The 23,783-nt window shown below is 52.5% G+C and overlaps 10 protein-coding genes across 10 annotated transcripts; 4 read left to right on the forward strand and 6 right to left on the reverse strand.

The window, feature by feature from the left end:
- Positions 1 to 134: 134 nt before the first annotated feature.
- On the reverse strand, positions 135 to 520 carry J7T55_011792 (uncharacterized protein; the record flags this gene model as incomplete). Its single annotated transcript, XM_053136612.1, has 3 exons — positions 135 to 178; positions 246 to 393; positions 455 to 520. 3 exons carry the CDS (start codon positions 518 to 520, stop codon positions 135 to 137), a joined length of 258 nt encoding a protein of 85 aa, XP_052999597.1.
- Positions 521 to 1,832: 1,312 nt separating this feature from the next.
- On the forward strand, positions 1,833 to 2,846 carry J7T55_011793 (uncharacterized protein; the record flags this gene model as incomplete). The annotated part of the gene is made up of 1 exon (XM_053136613.1): positions 1,833 to 2,846. The coding sequence occupies one exon, from the start codon at positions 1,833 to 1,835 to the stop codon at positions 2,844 to 2,846; it is 1,014 nt and encodes a 337-aa protein (XP_052999598.1).
- A 357-nt stretch (positions 2,847 to 3,203) lies between these two features.
- J7T55_011794 (tp synthase subunit d) lies at positions 3,204 to 3,991 on the reverse strand (the record flags this gene model as incomplete). Its single annotated transcript, XM_053136615.1, has 4 exons — positions 3,204 to 3,233; positions 3,289 to 3,375; positions 3,447 to 3,842; positions 3,983 to 3,991. 4 exons carry the CDS (start codon positions 3,989 to 3,991, stop codon positions 3,204 to 3,206), a joined length of 522 nt encoding a protein of 173 aa, XP_052999599.1.
- Positions 3,992 to 4,570: 579 nt separating this feature from the next.
- J7T55_011795 (nascent polypeptide-associated complex subunit alpha) lies at positions 4,571 to 5,404 on the reverse strand (the record flags this gene model as incomplete). The annotated part of the gene is made up of 3 exons (XM_053136616.1): positions 4,571 to 4,883; positions 4,947 to 5,005; positions 5,162 to 5,404. 3 exons carry the CDS (start codon positions 5,402 to 5,404, stop codon positions 4,571 to 4,573), a joined length of 615 nt encoding a protein of 204 aa, XP_052999600.1.
- Positions 5,405 to 6,505: 1,101 nt separating this feature from the next.
- J7T55_011796 (50S ribosomal protein L14e) lies at positions 6,506 to 7,022 on the reverse strand (the record flags this gene model as incomplete). The annotated part of the gene is made up of 2 exons (XM_053136617.1): positions 6,506 to 6,820; positions 6,897 to 7,022. The coding sequence occupies 2 exons, from the start codon at positions 7,020 to 7,022 to the stop codon at positions 6,506 to 6,508; spliced, it is 441 nt and encodes a 146-aa protein (XP_052999601.1).
- Positions 7,023 to 8,742: 1,720 nt separating this feature from the next.
- J7T55_011797 (uncharacterized protein) lies at positions 8,743 to 9,882 on the forward strand (the record flags this gene model as incomplete). Its single annotated transcript, XM_053136618.1, has 1 exon — positions 8,743 to 9,882. The coding sequence occupies one exon, from the start codon at positions 8,743 to 8,745 to the stop codon at positions 9,880 to 9,882; it is 1,140 nt and encodes a 379-aa protein (XP_052999602.1).
- Positions 9,883 to 10,040: 158 nt separating this feature from the next.
- J7T55_011798 (uncharacterized protein) lies at positions 10,041 to 12,364 on the reverse strand (the record flags this gene model as incomplete). The annotated part of the gene is made up of 2 exons (XM_053136619.1): positions 10,041 to 12,126; positions 12,183 to 12,364. 2 exons carry the CDS (start codon positions 12,362 to 12,364, stop codon positions 10,041 to 10,043), a joined length of 2,268 nt encoding a protein of 755 aa, XP_052999603.1.
- A 1,235-nt stretch (positions 12,365 to 13,599) lies between these two features.
- On the forward strand, positions 13,600 to 15,909 carry J7T55_011799 (ectonucleotide pyrophosphatase phosphodiesterase 1; the record flags this gene model as incomplete). Its single annotated transcript, XM_053136620.1, has 1 exon — positions 13,600 to 15,909. The coding sequence occupies one exon, from the start codon at positions 13,600 to 13,602 to the stop codon at positions 15,907 to 15,909; it is 2,310 nt and encodes a 769-aa protein (XP_052999604.1).
- A 704-nt stretch (positions 15,910 to 16,613) lies between these two features.
- Positions 16,614 to 17,963, forward strand: J7T55_011800 (uncharacterized protein; the record flags this gene model as incomplete). The annotated part of the gene is made up of 2 exons (XM_053136621.1): positions 16,614 to 16,885; positions 16,964 to 17,963. 2 exons carry the CDS (start codon positions 16,614 to 16,616, stop codon positions 17,961 to 17,963), a joined length of 1,272 nt encoding a protein of 423 aa, XP_052999605.1.
- Positions 17,964 to 18,863: 900 nt separating this feature from the next.
- J7T55_011801 (Nacht and tpr domain containing protein) lies at positions 18,864 to 23,528 on the reverse strand (the record flags this gene model as incomplete). The annotated part of the gene is made up of 4 exons (XM_053136622.1): positions 18,864 to 20,672; positions 20,818 to 21,561; positions 21,624 to 23,231; positions 23,289 to 23,528. 4 exons carry the CDS (start codon positions 23,526 to 23,528, stop codon positions 18,864 to 18,866), a joined length of 4,401 nt encoding a protein of 1,466 aa, XP_052999606.1.
- Positions 23,529 to 23,783: the final 255 nt, after the last annotated feature.

Here is a 23,783-nt window from a genome sequence, read left to right on the forward strand (position 1 = left end):
AATTCTGAATCAACTGCGCCCCATCGAAAGGCTTTTCCCAACCCCACATATACTTGCAATAGATTTCCATTTTTGGCACCCCAAGGCCATTCAGAAACTCAGTGTCATCAATAAGACCAATCTTGAGAATAAAATTATTCGGATCTTTTCCAGCCACCGCAAACATTGTATTGCCACACTTGGTCCTCGTCAGCATGTGCTTGCAACAGTTCTTTGCTCTACTTGACCTACATTCTGACACTGACGATATGTCAAGTCCTTGCCGCTGTCGGCCTCTCTGGATACCGATTTGTCTGTTCCTGAAATGATTGTCACCTCATCCTTGTGCACAATCAGGTTCATCGACCGATCAGCGCCTGAGACCTTGCGGCAGGGTATACACCGGCATGCAACCTACAAACAGCAAGTCAGATATGTGATCAATTCCCCAGGACTTTGATTCTTGCAGACTTACATAGGCCTGATACTTCCCCGTGAACTCGTATGCAGAATCCCCACAAACGCAGCTGGCTCTGACCATTTCGACTTTGGGTATGAACAACCTGAGTTGAACGAGTGGAGCAGACAGGTTGTGAAACTAGACTAGATAGTGGTCAAAGTGCCGAGGCATGTCCGCTACTACTACGGGGCGAACTTTATCCCATCCGTGATCAAGTGTGGAGACGTAATTGCCTCGCAGCCGTGCGCTCCGGGATCCAGCATCCGGAATCGCGGTCTTATTCGGGTTTTACAGTTGACCGGTAGTAAGTTAGACTTGGCAGAAGTTAGCTTAGGGAATATTGATACCATATCTAGGTACATAAACTTTACCCCAAACCGATGAGTGGGCACCTCACATTTGTAGACGCAGTCGCGACAAGTTATCAAAGTGCGATATGTCTTGGTCAAAACAATTGAATGCAAGGTGTGGTATTTCTTTGAAGCCGGTTGCTAGAACTATTCGTACCTCGGCTCCCAGCCTCATACCGGAAACAGATAGTTGAGGTGTCTCGTACTACAGTCATTGCTTTAGCTCTTAAGTAGCTTTTATCTACTTCAACACAGTGCATATACAACTTGAAAGGTATAATTAAATCTAAGATATCAAATGCCAAGAGGGACATCTGATGATATAGGACAATGTTGGGACTCTTCTCAAGCCAGACCGGCTTGTCGTGCTCGTCTACACGCGAGTATTCTGTTGGAGAGAATATCTATCGACCAAGTCTGGCTGGATCGAAACTACGCATCTCGTTTGAAGATCATAGAGAAGAATTTACTTCAAAGACCCGGAGAATTTCAAAGTCGTTCATTACTCTTAGCCAGTCGTGGTACATCGGACAACTAAGACAGAGAGAAGGTAAGGCCCCCAGCGTCAGTAAGCCCGTTGACGAGCAAATTAAAGTTTAATATAAATATAGTCTTGTAGTACCTGCATATTAGCCCTGCAAGATATTTCGCAGCGCAACTATACCAAGACTAACACAGATCCATCGATTGAAATGTGCCGCTTATTGTTGGACCTTAGCGCATGCAAACAGAATTTGATTGGTGGGAAAATTCCGCCATGGAATGCTCCTCAAGGTGTGAAGTCGACTGCTCATGACGGCTTAACAGACGATACGGAGTCCATGCCTTGAGTCAAACGTGAGAAAGGCTTCAACATAAGTAGCTCACGTCTTCACAGTACGTTATTCGTGAATGCAGTCAGGTACTCAGTGGGCTGCTGCGAACCACGCGAACTCATGAATATTTAGATCTTCAACAGGTTCAGAACCGACAACAAGTCCTCACGGTGATATATCCTTTGTTGACTCTACTATTCAATAGCTGACAATTCTGCCATATCTGCTATGGACGACGAGCCACCAGTTCTGCATAAGGCCCCGCCTCTCGACCCTGCATGGCTCCAACATGAGCGGGAAGCCAATCTCCTCGCCCCTAAACCAGCCATGGACCCCCTCGTCAGGCAGGAAGTATACGCGACACAGTGCCGGGAGCGCAACAGCGCCATGATAGCCTCAGGCGCAAGGGACCACCGCCTCGCGCAGGGGATCAAGACGCAGTCCGCTCACGTGTCATCGACCTTGGGCGGGTACGATATTCCCATGCTGCAGTATGACCGGGACCCGGAGACCGAGCCCATATGGGTAGCCATCTACTACCACGGCGGCGGGCTGCTCGTCGGTGAGGCCGACAGCGAGGATCTATCCTGCCGGCGCATAGTGAAAGATTCCGAGGCGTTCCTCCCCGGCCTCCGGCTGTACTCTGTCGGTTACCGGCTTCAGCCCGTCTATACAGCTACCACCATCGTCCAGGACTGCGTCGACGCGTTCGATTTTGTGAGCAAAAGCCACCCAGGGGCCAAAGTCCTCGTCGTAGGTTCTTCGAGTGGCGGCCAGCTTGCTGCACTTGTCACACAGCAGGCATCCAAGACAAGCTTCCACGGGGTGGTCCTGCGCTGCCCAGTGACCAGCGACGCATTCAGCGGGAGGGAGTACGTACCAGCGAGGCTTCATGACTTGCACACCAGTGCGTGGGACAGGAGCTTCGATACGAGTCTCCTAGGATTCATGAAAAGAGACCAGCCTAGGGATGGGCTGGAGAGAATGCCACTTGAGGCCAGAGTGGAGAGTCTAAAGGAGATGCCGAGAACGTGGATCCAGGTGTGCACGAACGACGTTTTATACTCGGACGGGACCTGTTATGCTATGGTCTTGAGGCACGCCGGAGTTGAGGTCAAAACAGATGTTGTTTGGGGATGGCCGCATACGTTTTGGCTGAAGGCTCCGCACTTGCCAAGAGCCTTCGAGGCGGATACAGCGATGCTTGAGGGGATGGCTTGGGTAGCGGGGTCAACGAATTGATGCCTCGTTGAAGCCCAACCTACTTGTCCAAACCCGTGCGTTCTATGTTCCACTTGGCTGAGTCCAATTGCACATTCCCTCCAACTGCGTTCTCTGTGGATGTGATGTGGATACAATCCCCAGATGAATCGTTGACAAGTCGAAACGGATCCAAACCTCCATCCAGTCCGGATGGAGTAACTGATCCTTTCCTGGTTTGCACGAGGTGAATAGCATCAATGGAGGGAATAGATGCGTAGTGCGCGATATGAATGACTTGGATTCTCGTTTCATGCCGCCCATCTCACTTCTCCTGTCTCTTCGATCCCGATATCTACAATGCTAGCGTACACAAAGGGAAGGTGCAGTCCTTGTCTTCTATAGCACGGAGAGGTCGCCGAATTTTTCCTGTGACCCACGTTAGCAAAAATTGGCTGCAGGGCAGTGCAGCAGGTGGCCGTACCTTGTATCCGGGGACGCCCCAGCGGCCTCGGGAAACCAGCTTGGAGGTCTTCTCGTCGATCGAAGGCTCAGCGGCGGCAACGTCGTCCTGTAGAAATCCATCAGCATCTTCAACCATCCTGACCATGTTCCATTCATAATCCTCGGCCGTGCACATACCACAGTGAGCTCCTCGAAGGGCCTGGCCTGCTCGATGTTCTGCAGCGTCTTGTTCAGGTCCTGCAGCTCGAGGTCGACCTTCTCCTTGGTGGCCTGGGCGTTCTTGACGGCCTCGGCCTCGAACGTGTCGATGGCCTTGAGCTGGCGGGAGATGTCGTAGGTGGAGGCCTTGAAGGCCTTGAAGCGCTTCTCGATCTCGTCGACGACGGCCTGGTTCTTGAGCGTGGAGCGGTACTGGGCAAAGTCGACGGTCGTGGGGAGCTCGGACAGCTGCTGCACCTTGCGCTTCGCGTTGTCGTTGCGCGACTTGAACGCCTGCAGGGAGGTGACCGTCTGGCCGCGCAGGCCCAGCGAGGTCGTAACCTTGGCCCAGTCGAGCTTCAGGGCTGCGGATCGCTACGCGGGCGAAGCGGGAGAAATTAGCTCAGGATCTTTCTGCTTGGCCGCGTTCGGGGCAGCTCGGAGACGGCGGGCGGAGGGATGGTCATCGAACAAAATGGGATCTGTGCATGTCAATTGAGGGGATAGTCACTTACTGCGGCCATCTTTGCGGTTGATATGTGGAATCAAGGGAGTGGAGAGTTTGAGGTACGCGGTTCGAGACGGACGGAGGTTGACGATGACGGTTTCGGTCCGGCAAAGTCGCAGCGGGTCACGTGATTAGCCTCGACGGAGGAAACCGGGCAAAGCGACAGCGGACAACACCTAGAGATGGTCTTTAAGAAACACAATGATGGAACGTCAGGATTTGGAAAATCGTAACTAGGTTGTCAAATATCAATCGTTCGTGTCTTCACAATTTGGATCGAGCTGGCGATTTCTTTGTGGAGCTCAAGCTCTGGTCATTGCTTCATATCGAGTCTGGTTGCCCAAGTCATGGCAGGTCCAGCAAGCGACAAATGGACATGATAATTTCAAAGATAAATTGGTCAAGTGCATGAAATTTTCATTTTTTGAGTGCATCAACCCTGGGAATCAACTCCTGCTAATCTGATGTACTCCAATCCGGCCCCTTCAAGCCTGAGTCCACGCAGAAAAGGAGAGGCACCAAACGACATGACCCCGTGCGCTTTCATGCGTCCCATTGAATACCGTAAGAGACTAGAGGGTGTGGATAGGCGGTCTTAGATGCTCAGAGCCATGATGGAGTTGACAATGTCATTGTCGTTCTCCTTCAGTGCCTTGATAGCCTTCTTCCGTGATACGTTGGCCTGGGTCATGACAAGCTCGATGTCCTTGTCCTCGATACCCTCGGCGTCAACCTCCTCACCATCGTCCTCCTCCTCTTCCTCCTTCTTGGCCTCACCACCCTCGACGGCCTTGCTGGACTCGCCGTGGTCGTGGCCAGCGTGGTCGTGCTCGGCCTGGGCGAGCTGCTGGGCGGCGGCGGCCTGGGCGGAAGCGTTGAGATCCTCGATCTTGGCCTCACCGAAGACGCTGTGAGGGAGTGGGATTAGTCTTGGGTTGAGCGAGGGGCAAGTAGTTTTGTGGGGCACTCACATGTACGTGTTGCTGTTAGGAGACTTGTAGACCTCAGGGTTGTTGATCACGAAGAGGATCTGTAACAGTGCCTGTCAGCCATGTCTCTCTCCCTGCGCCTACTGCGGCTGCTGGCAGCTCGTCTCCCAATGACAGTGTCGCCATTATCATTCCCACAGCATGTTCCCAAGCGCTGCCTATTGCTTCGTCTTCTTCAAGCCTAGATGTAGACTCACGTTCTTTGGTCGGCGGAGGGTGACACGGGTGATGCCCTGGATGCGGGTCAGATGCAGCTTCTCCATGGCCTTGCGAGCCTTCTTCTCGTTGCGAGAGTGGATGACGGCGGTAGAGCCGGCGGGCAGGCTGGAGTCGCCCGCCTCGATCTCGGAGTCGGAGCTGTCATCGTCGTTGCCCTCCTCGACGGAGACGTTCTTGGTGGGCTCGTCGTCCGGAAGCTCCTCGACTCTAGGGTTGGCCATTTTCGCGACTGTCTTCTGCTTCTGCAAGAATGGGGAGAGTTGGTCAGCTCAGTCGAAGCTCGGTCAAGCTGCTGCGTCGAGTGAATGCGGGCGCCAAAGCGTAGCCTTCCACAAAATTCAATCCGGCAGACCCCACACAATGCAGAAAAGCTGCTGGGCCAGAGGGCGGTTTTCGGTTGATGATTGTTTGGGACCGCCCGCTCCTACGACCGCCAAAATCGCATGACATGTAATTGAGATCACAAAGACTCACCTGCAACAATATCTACCCCAAAAGGTCAAGGTGGCTCGTCGTTAGAGTGGCGGAAAGGTGATGAACTGACCGACTGAGAGGGGCGGCCTTGGTTGTTGCAAAGCTCTCAAAATGTCCCTGGTAACCTGCCCACGAAAGCCCTAGTCGCGCTAACCCGATTCAGCAGCCGACCTTCTGAGTGAGCTTTGTACTGCATATACAACGACCGGGCTCACAGATGCCCAGACAGACATACAGACTACACTCAGACAACAGGAATTCTGACAGAAAGAGCGTTGTAACCTCGCTCATACTACGTCGTAGCTATCTGGGCATCTACAATTTCTTTGTGACCGGATTTACGCGCACATAGCAGGCCACTGGTCGCAGTCTATTATGACATCGCCAGAGCAACGGGACAAGTCAGAAGCTCGAACTTCGAGGCTGGGTACTCGGCGCTGCTGATGTTGCCCGTACTTTGGTCTCGACGTGATTCCTCACTTTGATTACAAAAGCTTAAAATGTTGGTATCACAATTTGGTTTGGACCATGACGAGTGGTCTTGATTCTCGGTTTCTGAATTTCCCTATCATTGACGCCGGCCACCTTTGCCTTTTTGGAGGTGATATGTTCCGTTAAACGCAGCAAAGAAAACCCAGCGGCCCAAAATGCTGTCGTGTTGGTTGTTGTGTGTTCATGCAGTGCCGTCCAGAATACCGTCACCCTCTAGTAGAACACCATCCACCATCGTCCAGCCAGCCGCGCAATAAACGTGACTGTCATCATCGCCGATCCGATCCCTCACCTGCTTGCCCCGACGCGCGAAAGCCGAACTCTTCGATGTCTGTCGTTTGCCGAATAGGGGTCGCTTATGCGGAGGCCTTGACCTTGGCGACAGCCTTGCGCTCCTCGAATCGTCGCTGCTTCTTGAGGCGCAGGACCTTGAAGCGGTCGAAGTCGGTCAGAGCCGATCGCTTGGCCTGCTGAGACTTGGTCTTGGCCCAGTTGGACGCCTTCCACTTGCTGTCGATCTCGGCCTTCTCCCAGAACTTCTTGACGGTTGGCGTCCGGGCGCCCCGGGGCAGGTTGGGAACCACGAGGTCGGAGAGCAGGACGTTAGAGAAGGAAACGGCTTGTCGGGGAACAGCGAGGGCGGCATCGGAGGCGGGACCGTCAACCAGGGCCTGTGATATCATCCAAAGTCAATCAAGATGTCCTCCTTCCACAGCCATTTTCTCAATCGCAGGGCCGTCAACGTACGCGCTTGTGGTCGATGATCTCGACAATGGTGGCCAGGCGGCCGGCGTCAGGACCCTCCTGGATCAGGACGACACGGCCGACCTCAACGAGGCGCCACTTGGGAGCAGAGATGGTCGCGTCACCCATTTTCGACGAAGTTCTGTGTGCGGGGGTATACTGATTAGAAAGGACAAGTACGGTTGAGTCGTCGGCACAAAGAAGAGAAAGCAGTGTCACGTACTGTTGTCGAGTGCTGGAGGTTGTGAGGTGAGTTGGTCGTATCAAAATTCCCCAGTCGGCGTTGGCGATCCGCTGTTAGCAGTGAGTGGATTGATTTTGCGAGAGAGGCGGCGCGATTTGTGCTGGCGGGTCCGTGCACGACGGCGAAAAGTTTTCGCTCCTTCCGAGGCGGCTGCGCCAGCTGCTGCACTCGGGCTGCAGTCTGGTCTGCAGTCTGGTCTGCAGTCTAGCAGTAAGCCGAACCTCGGAAAGCCAGCAGTCGCTGCAAACCTCGAGTGCCTGGATATGGGTACCCTGTTGGCGCTCCCTAGCGAATTGTTAATCGTGGGCATTTGTTTACTTGCTTTGACACAAGCTATCTACGTGGGTGCTGTGATTGTCCGATTACGGTGCAACTGCATCAAGAGTTCAGTGTGTCCCTATGTGTTTTTGTATCGGAAATGCTCGTGTCTATGCCGCAGGTAACCAACCGTCTTGATTGCAGCGTTGTCTTCTCTTCTCCAAGGACAAATAAATCCAGATGCATCAGCTCTTCATTACAGGCTCAAGGTGACTAAGGAGGAATCTCACTGCTTTCAAAGCATCGTCCCACCGCAAGGCTCTCAAGTATCGATGGACGTCAGTCATCCCACTCATCCCACTCATCATATCTTACCCCGTCTCGCTAAATTTATTCAACCCTGTCTCTTTTTCTTTGCATCCCTGAACACTGCACGAGCGTGTACGGAATCCAAAACCCATCCCCAAAGCTAGACCCAAGGTCATAGGTTTCCTTGTTGTCTGTCCCTGCAAACTTGAAGTTGTCTGCTTTCCAGAGAGCTTCCCGGCCTGAAAGATATGCCTTGCCACGGCGGCATGGCAAAGATACGAGATGAGCCTTACGGTTGAAGGACCCATTTTGCCGCCCAATGGCCCCATTTGCCTGCTGTAGCACCCCAAGCTTTCTGGGTTCAAACGGTTACCGAACCGCGAAATGACAGCCTGCAGATGATGAAATCGTAAATAGACCTTTGGCCAGACCACCATCGAAACCTGGTGACACATGTCGAATCCTGCACCGCAACCTGACATGCTCCAAGCACAGACACGGCAAACTCGCCGCCGGCCAGGGCCTGTGGTGACGGAGTGGCTGCAGCACTCCATCCTGCTCGAAGCCAAGCCCACATGCAAAGTCAGAGGGTGGCACAGCACGGTCCAATTAACGATCTTTGGGACAACGTCCTGCTGGAGAGGCAGACTGGCTGGCTGAGGATGCCAGCCCACTCCTCTGGGCGCGAGCTATCTCTCTTCGCGGGCTCTGCCAGGCTCCGATGGCGATTGCCTTTCAATCAGGCTCCTGACGTACAAATCTTCAGGCTGTCTTGGCGTCTTGTGTTCATCATCAGTTCACGCAACACAACTTTAATCTGCTCGCGAGATTCAATTTCAGCGAAGACATCTGATAACCCACATTTCCCGGCTTACAAGCTGGGTCTGTGTAGACTCTTTTTTCAGCTTTCTATAAAGAGGCTAGGGCGGACACGGCGCCGCCAACTACCACTGCCTTTATCAACCCCCTCCTTACTTTTATCTCACTTACCTTACCGGAACTTCATCATAGATTACTAGAAGATACGGATTTGATACTATGGGCGACCCCTTTCTCGATGACCAAGACATCACTACCGATGATGTCGTTTTCAGCAAAGCTGATGGGGAGCTCCAGACGCTCGCATGGCGTCTGAACGGCCAGGCGTGGGCAGCGCCTATGAGCATTGACGATTACATAGCTCGGGAGACGCACTTGTCACAGCAGGCGCTGTCCAAAGACGGGCGTTGCATCTATTGGGTCTTATCCCACAAGGATGATCCTACGCACATCGTCGCATCGTGCGAGTCGGTTGAAAAGACCGTCTTCATTGCTGGACACGGCACCGGAATCAACGACGGCTTCTTGGAAGCCAAAGGTTACGCCATCGCCAGCGTGTATACAAATCCCAAGTACCGACGTATGGGCATGGCCGCGTTCATGATGGAGCGGCTGCAGGAGCACATGGATGCCGACAGCGAATGCAGTGCGCTGTACAGCGACATCGGCAAAATCTACTACGCCAACCTGGGCTGGGATGTTTTCCCCTCGGATCAGGCGACCGTCTACCTGGAATCAGAGGACTTTAAGCTCCCAGAGCATCCGGCGACAAGATACCTCACTCTGGAGGAGCTAGAGCCACTGTGCGAGAAGGATGTGGCTGCAGTCAAGGCTAAATTCCAGACGCTCGCCGCTGACCACAAGAAGACACACGTGGCTTTCTCTCCTAGCTATTCACAGATCGCATGGCAGCTCGCTCGGGAACAATTTATGGCTGGGGTCCTCCACAAGCGAAACATTGAACACCGGGGCGCCATCACTCACAGTGGCAAGACCTGGATGTACTGGGACCACGACTGGCGCGAGGGCAAGCTGAAGATTATGCGGATTGTCACGTTGGACCACGACCCGGAGACTGGTCTGAAGGTCATGGAGGAAAACAAGATCGTTGACATCTTGGAGCTGCTGCGGGCGGCAGCTGCGGAAGCAACCGAATGGGGGCTGAAGAAGATCCTGATCTGGAATCCCGACCCGACTGTTACTCGAGGGATCAAGGGCTTCCACAACTATCATGAGGACGATGTCGATGTCATCTTTGATGAGAGGTACGAAGGCTCGATCCCGAGCTTCAGGTGGAAAGGAGGAAGGAGCACGCAGAATACGGTCTGGGAGGAGAATTATTACTATTGCTGGTGTTGATGACTTTGTGCAGTCGGCAATTCTTGGCTAGAGCGGGCGTTCTGGAGGCCAGGGGGCCTAGGGAATATTGGTAGACTGGTTCTGTATTATAGGTTCTCGGTATAAAGCAATATAAACCGTGCCTCGCTTCCAAGTCCGTTGGTGCCGAGGAGCAGTACCTAAATCCCAACCTCGACGATTATCGCATCTAGAACGTCGCCAAACCCCATATCTATTGCCGTGACCATGCTCTCTAGGATCGGGCTCTGATCATCCAAGAATTCTGCCTTCCACGTCTTATTCCACCCAAACACACCCCTCATCAGCTCCTTGACCGACCTTTTGGCGTCACTCTCACTTTCCGGAGGATCATCCAGATACGCATCGAGCACCCTGCGCATCAACATCCCAATAGAAGCATTATACGTGTCCATCGTAGCTGGCTTGATAACATCCTGTATCCTCCGCCATATCGCGCCCCTCTCGTCATCATCCAGCGGCTTCGGCTCTCCCTCACGCAGCTCCTTCGTCAGCCTCCTTCTCTCCCGGGTGCTGAGTCGTGAGCCGGCCGCGGAGCTGACCATCCTCTCCAGCCTTGTCCGCACCACTTGCGGGAGGTGTATATCGACTATGTTCAAATGCCGCTGGATCTGCTCTCTCATGATGTGAAACGCCCTGTTGTCGTTTGTCCATTTCATCACCGTCGACACCCAGCGGCTCATCACGTCCTCCTCGCAACCTCGTTCCTCGATCAGTTCCTTCGCGCACTTGATGATCTCGTCTACAGTCGAAGTGACAGCAATACCAATTACAGCGTATCGGACCTCCCGCCAGAGAGCCTCCCAGAGGACCAACTGTACTGTCTCGCTCAGAGCTTCCTGGACCTCCAGCTCCAGGAGAACCACGTGGTAGAGCGCATCGCTAGTGGTTAGAGAAGGATGGACGTCGTACTTGTCGTCTAAATCAACACAGTTTTCAATATGAACGAAATTCTCATCAAAGGGGTGGATGATCACCACATTCAGCGGTGGGCCGGACCACTTCTGGCATAGATCCACAAACCAGGCCACGATTCCGAACTCCTCCTGCCCGACCGAGCCGATCGAGATGTACACCATCAATCCGCCGAGGTGCTGCACGAGGGTGAGGAATAGATCCCACAGCTTGGGCAGCGATGCGTTCGCGGCGGAGAAGGACTTCATGCTTAGCCCTGCCCGCTGCAGGACCGCGGGCCGCTGCTGGACCATCTGGAACACGATCGACGCGATGGCGCTCTGGGCCGTCATCCCTCGTGCCCAGAGCAGGAACACGGACACTATGTGAGGGGACTCGGCGCGCACCTGCGTGACCCACTGCAGGCAGGTCGCGGCATCGGGGGCGTCGCACTCGGCCTGGACCATGGTGGTTTTGTGCGAGAACTTGCTGGGCACGTACTGTTGCTCGATGGACAGCCAACTGGCCCAGGCTTTCGAGGAAGTCATCTTGAACGTCGTGGCTAGCTCTTCGTGGTACGACGCCTCGATTTCGAAGCCGTGGAAGAGGGCTTTCTTCATGTCGAGGAGGTAGGGCGACACGGCGATGTCAGGGACGTCGGAGAGGCAACCCTCGTTGTGGGTTCGTCGTATGGACAGGTCGACTCGATGCCTTGCCATGCTTTGGCTCTGCGTCACTTGTAACAAGATGGCGCTCGCGTAGGCATCTTTGTCGATAGTCTGTTCGAGGGACTGTATTCGCCCTACGAGGCGGCCAAACTGTAAGTCAAAGGGCCTGGTGAAGTTCCCGAAGAATTTCCGGTAACTCTTTTGCTTTAGGTAGACGATAAACTCCTGCAAGAACTCGACGATAGCCGCGTAGAGCTGCGACACAAACTGCAATATTCGTGCCGTGGGAAAGATCTGCCTGTATAGCTCGACCCGTGGTAGATTTATACCGATCTGGCACATGACATCTGTGAATTTGAACAAGGTGTCGTAGTGGCTTTTTGCCATGAGCAAGACGAATTTGAGGCTGCCCCAAATCAGCGTCATATATCCGAATGCGCATTGTGACAGGACGTCGAAGACTCCGGAGTAGTGATTAATCGTATCGACGAATCTCGCAATCTGGCGTTGTTCGAGCACATTCGCCTGAGCGTTCTGAATGCCGATAGCAACTTTATGTAGCTCTGTGACTGTCGAGGATGACGAGAGGATATTGTCGAGGTCATCGGTCTTGAGGACCTGCTTTAGCTGCACAATGGCATCGTGATAGGCATCAACGGCATGTCTACAAGCTGCAGTCAGAAGCTACCCTGTTCGGACTGTGACAGGTGGCTCGCGCACTTGATGTTCTTGTCTGTTTCTTCCTTCTCTGGCTTTGGAGCCGAGTCTGAGAACCTCCGGACAATGTCATCTCTTGCAGTCCAGCTGTCTGCTCTTGAAGGTAGTGTAAAGGGAAAAGATTCGATATGAGCGAACGGTCGGCGATCAGGCGGCCGGGACGTCGCCAGGGGGCTAGAAACCATATTCAAAGATGTTAAACTCTCTCATGAAGTAATCATGAAGCGGTCCCGTATCGAAAGCACATGACGTATTACTTGCAAGCACCGCGACAGAGACAGTAGAAAAGATATTGGTGAAACTTCCGCATTATGCGGAAGACACGGGAGGAGAAGCCCGCAACAACGACAAGCGGGAGCATTCTCTCACACCTACTCGGGTCATCTGTCCAACTAGGAGCCGCAAGAAATGAAGCAACGCCAAGGGATCAATATTGCATATTGTACCACTCGAGATATTCCCAGACCACTGGGTCCAGGCACCGGTGGCGTCCAGTCATTCTTTCGCTAAGAGAGGTAAGCCTGGAGCGAGCTGGAAGCCACCTCGAAGTTTGCGTCCATAAAGGGTGTCCCATGCTATCCGAGATGAGACATCGTGCTCGCATGTTGCCCAATGAAGAAGCCGTGTCTTCTTTTGCAACATTCCGCAGTGCAGTTCAGCTCAGCTCGTTCCCTTATGATGGTGCGACTGCAGTAGGCCTCTCCCAATAGGCCTGTCGACTGGAGATGCAGATGACAATTCTCAAGCTTGTTTGAGCCTCAAAGGAATGTTACGACCCACATCGAGACCCAAGCGTACGGTAGACGGGCCTGGTACATAAATCTCGAACGACAGCTTGACATGGGAGGGCTGACAGGTGGAGACGATGGGACCTCGTCTCCATAATGGATACTGGAGTAGAAAAGATTGACTCGGAAGTTTTCCAGCGTTGGTATCAGCATGCTGAGTGAGTCTCACCCACCCGATGAAGTGCAAGCGACGCAGTACAGAGCAGGTCCGTTGGCTTGATATATCATATTAGCATAAAGTTTCCAAGCAGAGCTGTCACTCAAAACGGCGGGCTGCAGCCCTGTAAAGTAGACCCTTCGCACAAAGATAAGAAAGGGTCCGGGGTGAACAATGTCAGGCGGTCGTGTTTGTTTCAACGGGACGCACAGTAGCCCGGGCGTCTAAATCAACCCCCGGCATTTCCAGGCCGCATCAAACGCCAAGCTGCTTAGGTCCCGCAGACCCACCGTTGAACCTTCTCCAATGCGACCAGTGTCAGAAGATTTGGGAAAGGGGCAAATCAACATCAACTGTCATGACCATCAAACCTCAGAAGCTTGTCGCAACGACATGTCACCTTCAATGAGCATTTTAATCTTCTAAGTCTCTCCTTTACATTGCTGGCAACGGCCACGCACGATACATATCCACGATGCCTCTCCTTCAACCATTGACCCGACCCAAGTCACCCAACAGCTCTCTGCTGTCCGCGAAGAGCTATGACCCCGATGCTTCCTCGATTCGGAGCGACCAGGAGAGCGACTCCGAAGATGACGAACGTCAAGCAAGAGCTCGCAACAGCCGCGAGCTGCGCGCACATGATCGCATAGTACTACTGGAGGAGGAGGAGATGGACCAGCTGGTCATCGAGGCACGCCGACGCCAGGAGCGCCAGCGCGAACGCAGCGGGTCCGGCCAGCGCAGAGGCTCAAATCTGTCGTTGCCGTTGCCAATGCGCCTGTTCTCGAAGACGATGAGCGAGAAGAGTCGATCCATCAGTCCAGCCGATAGAGCAGTCATCGAAGAAGAGTCGATCGAGGATCTAAGAGGCGAGGCGAGGAAACAAAGACGCCAAAGGAGGAGGCAGAAGAAAGAGAGACTGCTGGAGAAGGCAATGGAGGGTGAGGATGGCGAATTGATGCATGAGATGGAGGAGGGTCATATGAAGGAGACCAGCTCGACAGGAAGTAGTGACCGCGAGGACAGCGACGAGATCGACCGCCGGGGCCTTCTACACTTGGCGGACGCCAAATCACAGCGGAAGAGGAACCGCCGCCGATGGACAGTGGTATACGCTTTGATCGCAGTCGCTTTTGCAGTATTGTCCATCGTTGCGTGGAGGCTGTCCATCAAGGCCCCAGTTGTATTCAAGCCACAGGCCCTCGTCAGTAACGGTACCGCCCTGTTCGCGCCGACTACGATCATCGTCAGCTTGGACGGTTTCAGAGCAGATTTTCTCCAACGGAATCTTACGCCCCGGCTCAACGCATTCGTTCAAGAGGGCGTGTCGCCACTTTACATGAACCCGTCCTTCCCAAGCGTTACTTTCCCCAATCACTTTACCTTGGCTACTGGACTCTATCCTGAATCGCACGGTGTGGTTGGCAACAGCTTCTGGGACCCCAATCTGCGGGAGGAATTCTTCTACACAAATACCGATGTTTCGATGCAGCCGAAATGGTGGAATGGCGAACCCTTTTGGGTTACCGCGGAGAAACAGGGCGTGCGCAGTGCCATCCATATGTGGCCGGGCAGTGAGGCTCACCTTGGTGACGTCGAGCCCGCTTTCATTGATAAGTACAACGGCAAGGAGACATTGCCCAACAAGGTCTCCAGAATCTTTGAGTTCCTCGATCGGCCCGGAATGGAGAACCCAGATGTGGACCCAGCCGACTTGCGGCCGCAGCTTATTGCAGCGTATGTTCCTGATGTTGACGGTGACGGCCACAGGTTCGGGCCCAACAGCACAGAGATCCGCTCCACTATTCAGCGTGCCGACACCATGATGGACGGCATCTTTTTGGGTCTTGAGGCAAGGAATTTGACCCACATCGTCAATGTCATTGTTGTGTCCGATCACGGCATGGCCACCACGGACGTCTCCAGGATGATTCAGATGGACGATCTCGTTGACCTCAGCAAGGTTGACTACATCGATGGTTGGCCACTTGTTGGCTTGCGACCGAAGAGCTCGGTCGATTTGCAAGAAATGTACGATGCTTTGGCGGAGAAGGCCAAAACGAACCCGAATTTCGATGTTTACCTGCGCGACGTCAACATGCCTGAGCGGTATCATTTCTCCCAAAATGACCGCATTGCGCCGCTTTGGATTATTCCCAAGACCGGGTGGGCAATCGTGACAAAAGACGAATTCAACATAGAGGAGGCGAAGGCAAATAATCTCGTGTACAACCCTAAAGGATTGCACGGCTACGATCATGAGCATCCCCTGATGCGGGCGATTTTCATTGCACGAGGGCCTGCATTCCCTCACACGCCTGGCAGCAAACTTGAACCCTTCCAGAATATCGAAGTGTACAATATACTCTGCGACTCCCTGGGCCTCGAGCCCTCACCCAATAACGGCACTCTACGCCTACCTCTCAAGCCTGTCGGCATACATGACGACGTGCCGGCGATCGAGGTTCCATCTGACCCCGTCACGAGCTATACCGCTGTACCAACAACCACTCCGACACCGCCAGCCTCGACATCGTCAAAGGCTCTAGGCGTTGACCCTGTTGTGACTGGTGAGGTGTCTTCGCCAGTTGGGGTCGACGTCCCGGAGGAGTCCGTCGATGAAGACAAGGACCTGGCAGAGTCTATCGGCGACTCGGCGAAGAACTTCTGGGGTTGGGCTAGCGACGAGTTTGGCAAAGCTTGGAAATGGACAACCGGAAAGGCCGGGGAGGCCTGGGAGAAGATCAATGGGGCAGGAAGCGAAGAGACCGAAGGTGTCTGAAAGCACTTGTGCCTGGACTTTTAGTATTCACTTTTCTTGTGTGACTCATATAGCACGCCCGTGGCTATTTGTTTGGATAGGTTTCACATATGCCCAAGGGCTGGTGCAAGGCGTTGACAGGATTCACGGGAGCGTCGTTTCTTACAGTTATATTGGTATCCTTTCAGTCTTTGACTGCAGGAGGCGTAGGCTCCGGATAGGGGTAATTTTGAATTCAACCGAGTTGATGGCATATAGTGACTTTTTATAAGCCAGTCGACCCACATACGTGCACCAAAATGTTGTCTAAACTGGCCGTTGACGGGTACATGAATGCCGATCGGTCGCCTGTTGGTTCTACAGCAATCCTCGAACGCGAGAGAATGTCGACCCCGAGATAAGGTCACCCCTTCAGTGTGACGTTTTGCCTCAAAGTACCACCGGATAGTGCGAGCTAGTGAGACTCACGATTCCACTTTGCAGACTGTTGGTTACGACTTTGATTTGGCCCAGGAGGCAGGTTTGTCCCTCTCGAGTCTCTTCAAAGTGTATCAATGTCGACAATTCAGCTTGCATTTCTGGGAGTGAGCAATCCTTTCAACCCTGTGCAGCACCCTTGTCAGCAGCTAGGGTTCTAGTCTGAGGCTTCTCTGTCCGACGAGCAGTCAGGCTGCTCTCGTTCTGAACGTCAGCCTGCGTCACCTCTTGGCTACAAGGTCATCAATATGAGCACTCATATCGCGAGCCTTTGGCGCATGTTCTCATGGATACTCGGTAGAAACTCCAATAGGCTTTCCTCCCCACACCACAAGACTGATAGCAACATGTCATCCTACACGTGCACCGTGTCTGTGCAGGCTGGCAAGGCGCCGGAGGACGCCAAGGCACACCATGTGAACGACAAGACCGGACGGCTTGTCTCTTTCCAGAATCCAACCCCATCTTATGGAATTTTCAGGGACATGCCGTTGATACAAGGCTTGTCAATGTATTTCCGGTATGTGGGCCCTGTTGCCCGTGACCTCAAAGCTGCACATATCAGGTCATAATTCTCACCATCTGCGGCCGATTCTAGCAACCGCTTCGCAGGTAGACTTCCCAAGCCAGACACATCAAATGTCAAGATTCCCATCGTCGAGCCAAGCTTTGCGGAATCTCGCATCGGTGGAGCTGGTCTCCACGCTACATGGCTTGGCCATGCGTCGTACCTCGTCGAGTTCCCATCAGGGTTCCGCGCAATATTTGACCCTGTCTTCGAGGAGCGTTGGAGCTCGCTGGGGCCGAAACGTTTCACGCCAGCTGCCTGCCAGGCAAGTGATATTCCCGAGCTTGACGCCGTATTCATCAGCCACAACCACCACGACCACCTCTCACTCCCGAGCGTGAAGGAGCTTGCCGAGAGATTTCCTAACTTGCACTTTTTCGTCGGCCACGGCCTGGCCAAGTGGTTTCGTGACAGCGGTATCAGTGCAGTGACGGAGATGGACTGGTGGGATGACGCTGAGGTTGTCCTTCAAAAGCCACCAGGACTCAAAGTAGACGCCACTGGGGAAGAAGGAGACCATGCTCCGCAACAGATTCAAGCCCGTGTATCGTGCCTGCCCAGCCAACATGGATCTTGGAGGTCTGCCTTCGACTATGGACACTCCTTGTGGGCATCCTGGGCTGTCAGTTCAGGCGGCAAATCCGTATGGTTCGCCGGCGATACGGGTTACCGGTGTGTCCCCGAGGGTATGGAGGAACTCGGACCAGGCTTCGATGAGCTTCCCCAGAACCCACAATTTGCGCAGATTGGTGAGCTCCGAGGACCATTTGATGTGGGACTCATTCCGATCGGGGCTTACCACCCGCGTTTTATGTATAGCGGAGTTCATGCCAGCCCATATGATGCTGTTGAGATCTTCCAGGATACGAGATGTAAGAAGGCTATGGCTATGCACTGGGGCACTTTTGCCCTGACCAGTGAGCCTGTGGAAGAGCCTCCGATGAAGCTGAAGGAGGCCCTGAAGATCAAGGGCTTGGCCCAGACTGGTATCTTCGATGTGTGTGCTGTGGGAGAGACTCGCGACTTCTGAGTTGATGCCAGCTACATCCGAACGGGCCGAACTGAGATCAAATGGACAGCCAATGAAACATCTCGTAAGGCTTTAGAGGTGACACTGCGCTCTAAGTTGACATCTGCCATGGAGTTGGAGTCGTCCTTCCCCTCTCGACTATACAGCTCTATCACGTTCCAGAAGAGCTTGCAAGGCGACAGCCCTTTCATGGTTGACCATTTCTCGATTTCCGAAAGCCTACCCGGAGACTTTCGCCCAAATTCAGAACTCACTCCGGGATCTGGAGGTTATGGTGATTTTCAAGTGCCTTGTTTGGTCCCTGGCAAACGTGAATGCTGGTCACAATCCTACGTCTTCTAGTTCAGGAGGCGTGGGCTCCGGATCGAGGTAGTTTCAAAATGGAACAAGATGCTGCTGTATTGCAGCTTTGTTGAATGTTGGGCTTGATTCTTGGACTTGTTCATCTGCTTTTACCTAACCATCCAAAAATGTTTGGAATCGCAGAAACAAATCTTGCTATCGTTGAGTTATAACCCACGAGGTTTCAAACACTTCGTTGTATTTTCAAGATATTATGCCTCTTGAGCGATATTGCGGCAGGCCATTGAATGTCTTCAGCGTCACAACTCCGACAAGATGTATCTTGTCATTTCCTGACCTAAGGTTTTCTCAAGGACGTCGAAGATTTGGCAATTGGAAAATGTATGGCCTCAATGTGTCCTCCTGATAGTCCACTGATACGTGCCATGAACATTTGATATTCTCAATTATCCATCAGGATAATATCGTAGTGGATTTTATCACGCCCATTTCTCAAGTGACTTGGCTGCAAAACAATGGAAGATGATGTGGTGACTCCGAAGCATCTCAATGACACATACAGGGACATTACCTCTCGTAACCTATCCGGTCCTGTGCTCATGATTCATAACCCCATTCTTGCTTCAGTCCACTCAGCCACGTTGAGATGGGCACAAGTTCTCCCCCAACGCGTTTGCCCCCTTCCAGCTTCCCACCTACAAGTACGTTTCCTCGCAAAGGCTCGAGGTAGCGGTTTTTGTCCCACTTCTCCAGGCGCAGCCATTCGTGGTTTTTGTTACACTTAAGGGCCGCGACGTTGACCCAGTGCTTGTGCAATGTGCCATTCTTAAGGATCTGGAGGCACGTGTCGCAAAAGCCTGTACCATAGCAGAACTTGCAGTGGTTTAGCGCCGTGTCAAAATTCCAACTCCTGCCGCACCCACCATCGCAAATGAAATCCCAGTCACCGGTTTCCTTGGCCCTGGGGAATTCATTAAGCCTCGCTCGGATCTTCTCGTACCCCTTGTTTGGCTTTTCCTGCTCAGTGCTGTCCAAGATATCAGGAAGTTGTTTTTCAACTCTTTTCATTTGTTCCTTGAGTAGAACTGGTCTTGAACCTGCCAATACAGCCGCAGCGAGATCTTGGCCAAGGTTCTTTTCGGGATCCATGTCAAAATCGAGCAGCCATGCAATGACGTTCGTCGTACCTGGCCCAGGCAAAAGAAGAGAGAAGGCGGACAGGGCGTTGAGGGTATCGCCACAATGCATCAAGATGATTGCAAGGTCGTAAAATCCCCAACAGTCATTTTCGACTGAAGCATCGGAGAGCATTTCAAACGCTACCTCGATGACTGCTTCAGTTGTCGATCTAGCATTGGCCGGCTGCTCGACAAACGCGAAGTAGCCTGCCAGATATGCCCTTGACTCGGAAAGACCGTAAAACCTTTCGGCCTTCACAATAGACTTTAGTTCCTCGAGATGCTTTTCTCCGTCACGGGACTTCCTGGCTTGTTCGAAATGATGCGCGCTTAGCAACTGGCTGGCATATTGACTGCTAAAGCTTCCGTCATCAATTCCAACACACTGGCTCCAACTGTCAACGGCAGACTCGATTAGAGACTTGAACTCTGCCTGAACGGCCGGATAGTAATATATGGCCACGCCTTTGTAAAGCAGTAAAGTACCTAGGTCCGACAGTCGGTTGTCTTTCCTGGCTCTGTCAATGGCGCGATCCATCTCCCGTAGAGTCCGCTCACACAGTGCATGGCCATCGTTTTCCTCAAGGAAAACGATCGCGAAGAAATTTGCGAAGACCTGTCCAGATGCATCACTCGTGAGGACCTGTTCAGATGCATCATGCGCTATGTAGTCGATCATCTGGCCGAACTTGTTTGCCTTGCTCGAGTCTAGGGCATCCTCCGCGAGCTCGCATAGCAATTGAGTAGCCCCCTTTACGTCCTTGTCATCGAAAAGCGATTGTAGAAGCTTGTAAGGCCCCTCTTGGAATTCCGGATCCAACTTGAGCGCCTTTCGTATCCAAGTGATAGCTTGTTTCGGGTCCTTGAGTTTGCTGTGCCACTCGGCTACCCTCATATAGTCGTTGCAAAGGGCGGCCATGTCTGAGCAATGCTCACTCTCAAGGATTGCCTCGTTCATCTTCTGGAAGGCTTCAGAATACCTGTTATCCGCGGCCAACGATTCTGCAAGACCTTTTAGAAGCTTTGTACTCGAGCTCCGTTCGAGTAAAGCAGCGTTGTACATCTCGATCGCCTTGGCATATTGTCCCTCCGCATGAAAAGTCTCCGCGAGGCGTTCTTCCCAAAGTTGATTTTTTCTTTCCACGCCAAGCTCTTTCTTGCACCAATTTGCAACAGTCTCGGCATCGAGGGGATCTACCGCTAAGTCGGCGTCATCGGATTTCTTATTCTATGCCTCGTCAGCGTTTGGTAAGCCCAGAGAGACCAAAGTGAGAGAAACAAGCCATTGCAATGAAGCCCTGCAGCCACTGAAAGGGCTGTTGCACTGCCCATTCATTTTTCTCCAACCAATGCTGAGCCACGACTTTCATCACTTCCTTAAGCAAGGCACCATACGGATCTAAATCCCCATCACTCTGAGTAAGTTGGTCTAACCAGTCTCGATTCCGTTTGCCCACGCGCCGGATATGACCAACGACGAGTGGGTCTTTCAGCCATGTTAGAAAATTATCGAGCTCATCACGATTTCGATACCACGTGAGCTCATCGCAGCTGGCCCAATGCCTTGCAATGACTTCTCCTGACTCGAATAGAGAGAACAGGCCATCACCGATCTCTCTATTCTGTGCATCAGTGAGTAAGTCCAGCCCAGTTGCTTGTCTCAGCACTCCGAGATGTCGCGGAAGGTAGTCGAGAAGATAAGGTGCCAACGCTTGTGATCTCTTGTCCGGTTCTGCAGCGAGAAGAGCGAACGTTCGCTGGACGATAGTGAAATGCGAGTCAAACTCGTTAACTTGAATGTTTCCCTTGGCGACTGCCTGCTCTTCCCGCTTCTCGAAGGCAAATTGCTCTTGTGTCAATTTCTGCATGACGCTCCAAAGAAACGTTTGTACCTCTTTGAACTCGGCCTTCTCGATCTTGATTTCGATACTGAACTTTGCAAGATCTTCCTTCTTCTGTAGCCGCGATTCTGTTCTCTCTTTCGTGAGTAGCTGTCTCATGTCATCGGTGACCTGTATATCAGATGAGCCGCTGCTCCCAGTGTCGAAGATATTGGCGTATTTGCCCGCCAGCTTTGATTCAAGAGATTGATAAGAGCGCTCCTTGAAACAGAGAAACTGGATATCTGTGTTAGAGTGAATTGCTCACTTATTTTACCGACGAGCAGGTGAGAACTCACCAGCCCAGCGTTCAGATGTTCGATATTGAAATAGCTGAACCCAAAGATGACCCACACTAGAATCTCGTTCAACTCATAGATTTCTCTCGCAGTCAGCCTATCCTTCAATGCGTCAATCATGGCTTGAGAAATTCCCTGCTCATCCTTCTCTTTCGCCTCATCGAGTATGCCCTGGATCGCGTCTTCGCCCTTGGAGGCCGCAATAGCCATTTTGATCTTCTGCAGTGCGGTTTTCACTCGGAAGTAACTGCCTCTCACTCCGGTAGATAAATCCTTCTCGATCATCATTCGGAGCCTCGCAGAGTCAACGTCCTGGTCCTGGAGAATGCCTTCATTCTTCAGTTCACGGTCAATATAAGAGCAGATGTCTCTTTCACTGTACTTTTCAACTTCCAGGTTGTAGGCCCTTGAGGAGATATTCCTGATTTTTTTGCGCATGTCTTGTTCCGTGGATAGGATGAGTCGAACCGAGGAAGGGAGAGAGGCAAGTCCTCCTAGAAGTCCGAGACATTTTTCTTGCTGCCCATCTGGTAGTCCATCGATGATCAGGTAATGAGCAGTCGTTCCTTTTGGAGCCCCGAGGCCCAGGAAATCCCAGAGTTCTCGAGGAGACAACCCTTTGACGAACGTCCCTGCGTCTGCCTTGCCGTCGAGTTCTGTTGACGTTCTCTGAGCGTAGGCAGGATCTGCGTCGGCAAATTGGACAGCAATGCACTTCAATGCTGTCTCAATGGTTGGTCGATCCATGTCGGTCTCTTTGGTGTTGCTGGGAAAGAAGTAGCTGGCAATCAAGGTCCGTGGTGATTGCCTGGCGGAGGTGTCACGGAGGGAGCTGATCGGCGACTCATAAATAGCACGGAGTTGATGGAGGACACACGACATCATAAATGATTTTCCAGTCTTGGATTCGCCGGTTAGCAGAAACAGTGAGTTCGCATCAGCGTCGTTCCGGTCCACCCATTTGTGGAAGTCCATGTGCTCGTCGCTAACCCTGCACCAGCTCGCTGTCTCAGGCACTGCATTGCGATAGAATTCATCACTCATAGCCTTGGAAGCCTTCACAACACTGTCATCCTCTAAACCAAGTTTTGCCTTGATGTTTCGAAGATGCTTCCGTCTGACTTCGTCGGACTTGCGCTTATCTTCTGAATCTTTCAGGATGTCATAGGTTTCCGATGACTTTTCGAGGAAGTTCGCAACGTTGCTGTTGGTTTGGAGGACTACCTTAAGCGTCTGTGTTCCTTGGATGTTGTGGTGGGCCTTGGTGAGGTTTTCGAATCTGTCAATTTCTTCCTGGATACCAGAATCCTTGTCCAAAAAAATTAACTTCAGCCCGGTTTTAGATTTCTCCCATCTGTTCGAGTCACGCATCTTGATATATAACGAGCAGATGTCCACAAAGCTGATCATGAGCTCATGAATGGCTTGCTTCAATGTGGACTCGATGGAATCAAACTGTTCAACTGTCTCGTAGATCTTGAACATGCTGAGAGCAGGACCGATCTTTTCAAACAGGCCATCTACTGCGTTGTGAAACTTATGGAGATTTGCCGGGATATCTAGAAGCAGCGAGAGAGCGTTGAAGCAAAGGCTTGACGGTGAGAATACCTTTTCAAATGTCAGCAGCTGGATTCCTTCTTCAAATGGGCCAAGTTTCAGACATACCATTCCGAGTGCCTGGGAGGCCACACCACCCAACAGCTTCAGACAGTGTAGTATATCCATGCCATACTCTTTGGCCTTGTCTACTCCTGGCTTCTTCGTAGAAGCGTTTGGAGTCACTAGCAGATGTCGATTTTCGATAGCCTCGATACAGTCATTTAGCGTTTTCGGGGGCTTGAAATTGAGTTGCTTGCCGGTATTGGCCTGGAATCTCAGCTGGACATCACGCCACAGTTGATCCATGGTGAGGCCTCCCTGTCTGGGGCTTTTCTGGGGAGTCGGTGTAGGTCGTGGATTGAATGGTGCTTGCTGCCTGCAGCTCCCACGCTCAGAGGTCTTCTGTCTGGTTATTTATGTTCGTGGGACGGTTCGTTCAGCCGTTTGTGAATGGGTGCTCTACATTTGATGACCACTGCCCACTATTTGATGACAACTGCGGCCTGTACGTCCCTCTCGTAGGGTTGCATTCCCCGTAGGCACAAATCAATATAAGATAGA

The sequence above is a fragment of the Diaporthe amygdali genome (assembly GCF_026229845.1).
Source record: "Diaporthe amygdali strain CAA958 chromosome Unknown NODE_2_length_3802984_cov_64_841326, whole genome shotgun sequence".
Taxonomy (NCBI): Eukaryota; Fungi; Ascomycota; class Sordariomycetes; order Diaporthales; family Diaporthaceae; genus Diaporthe; species Diaporthe amygdali.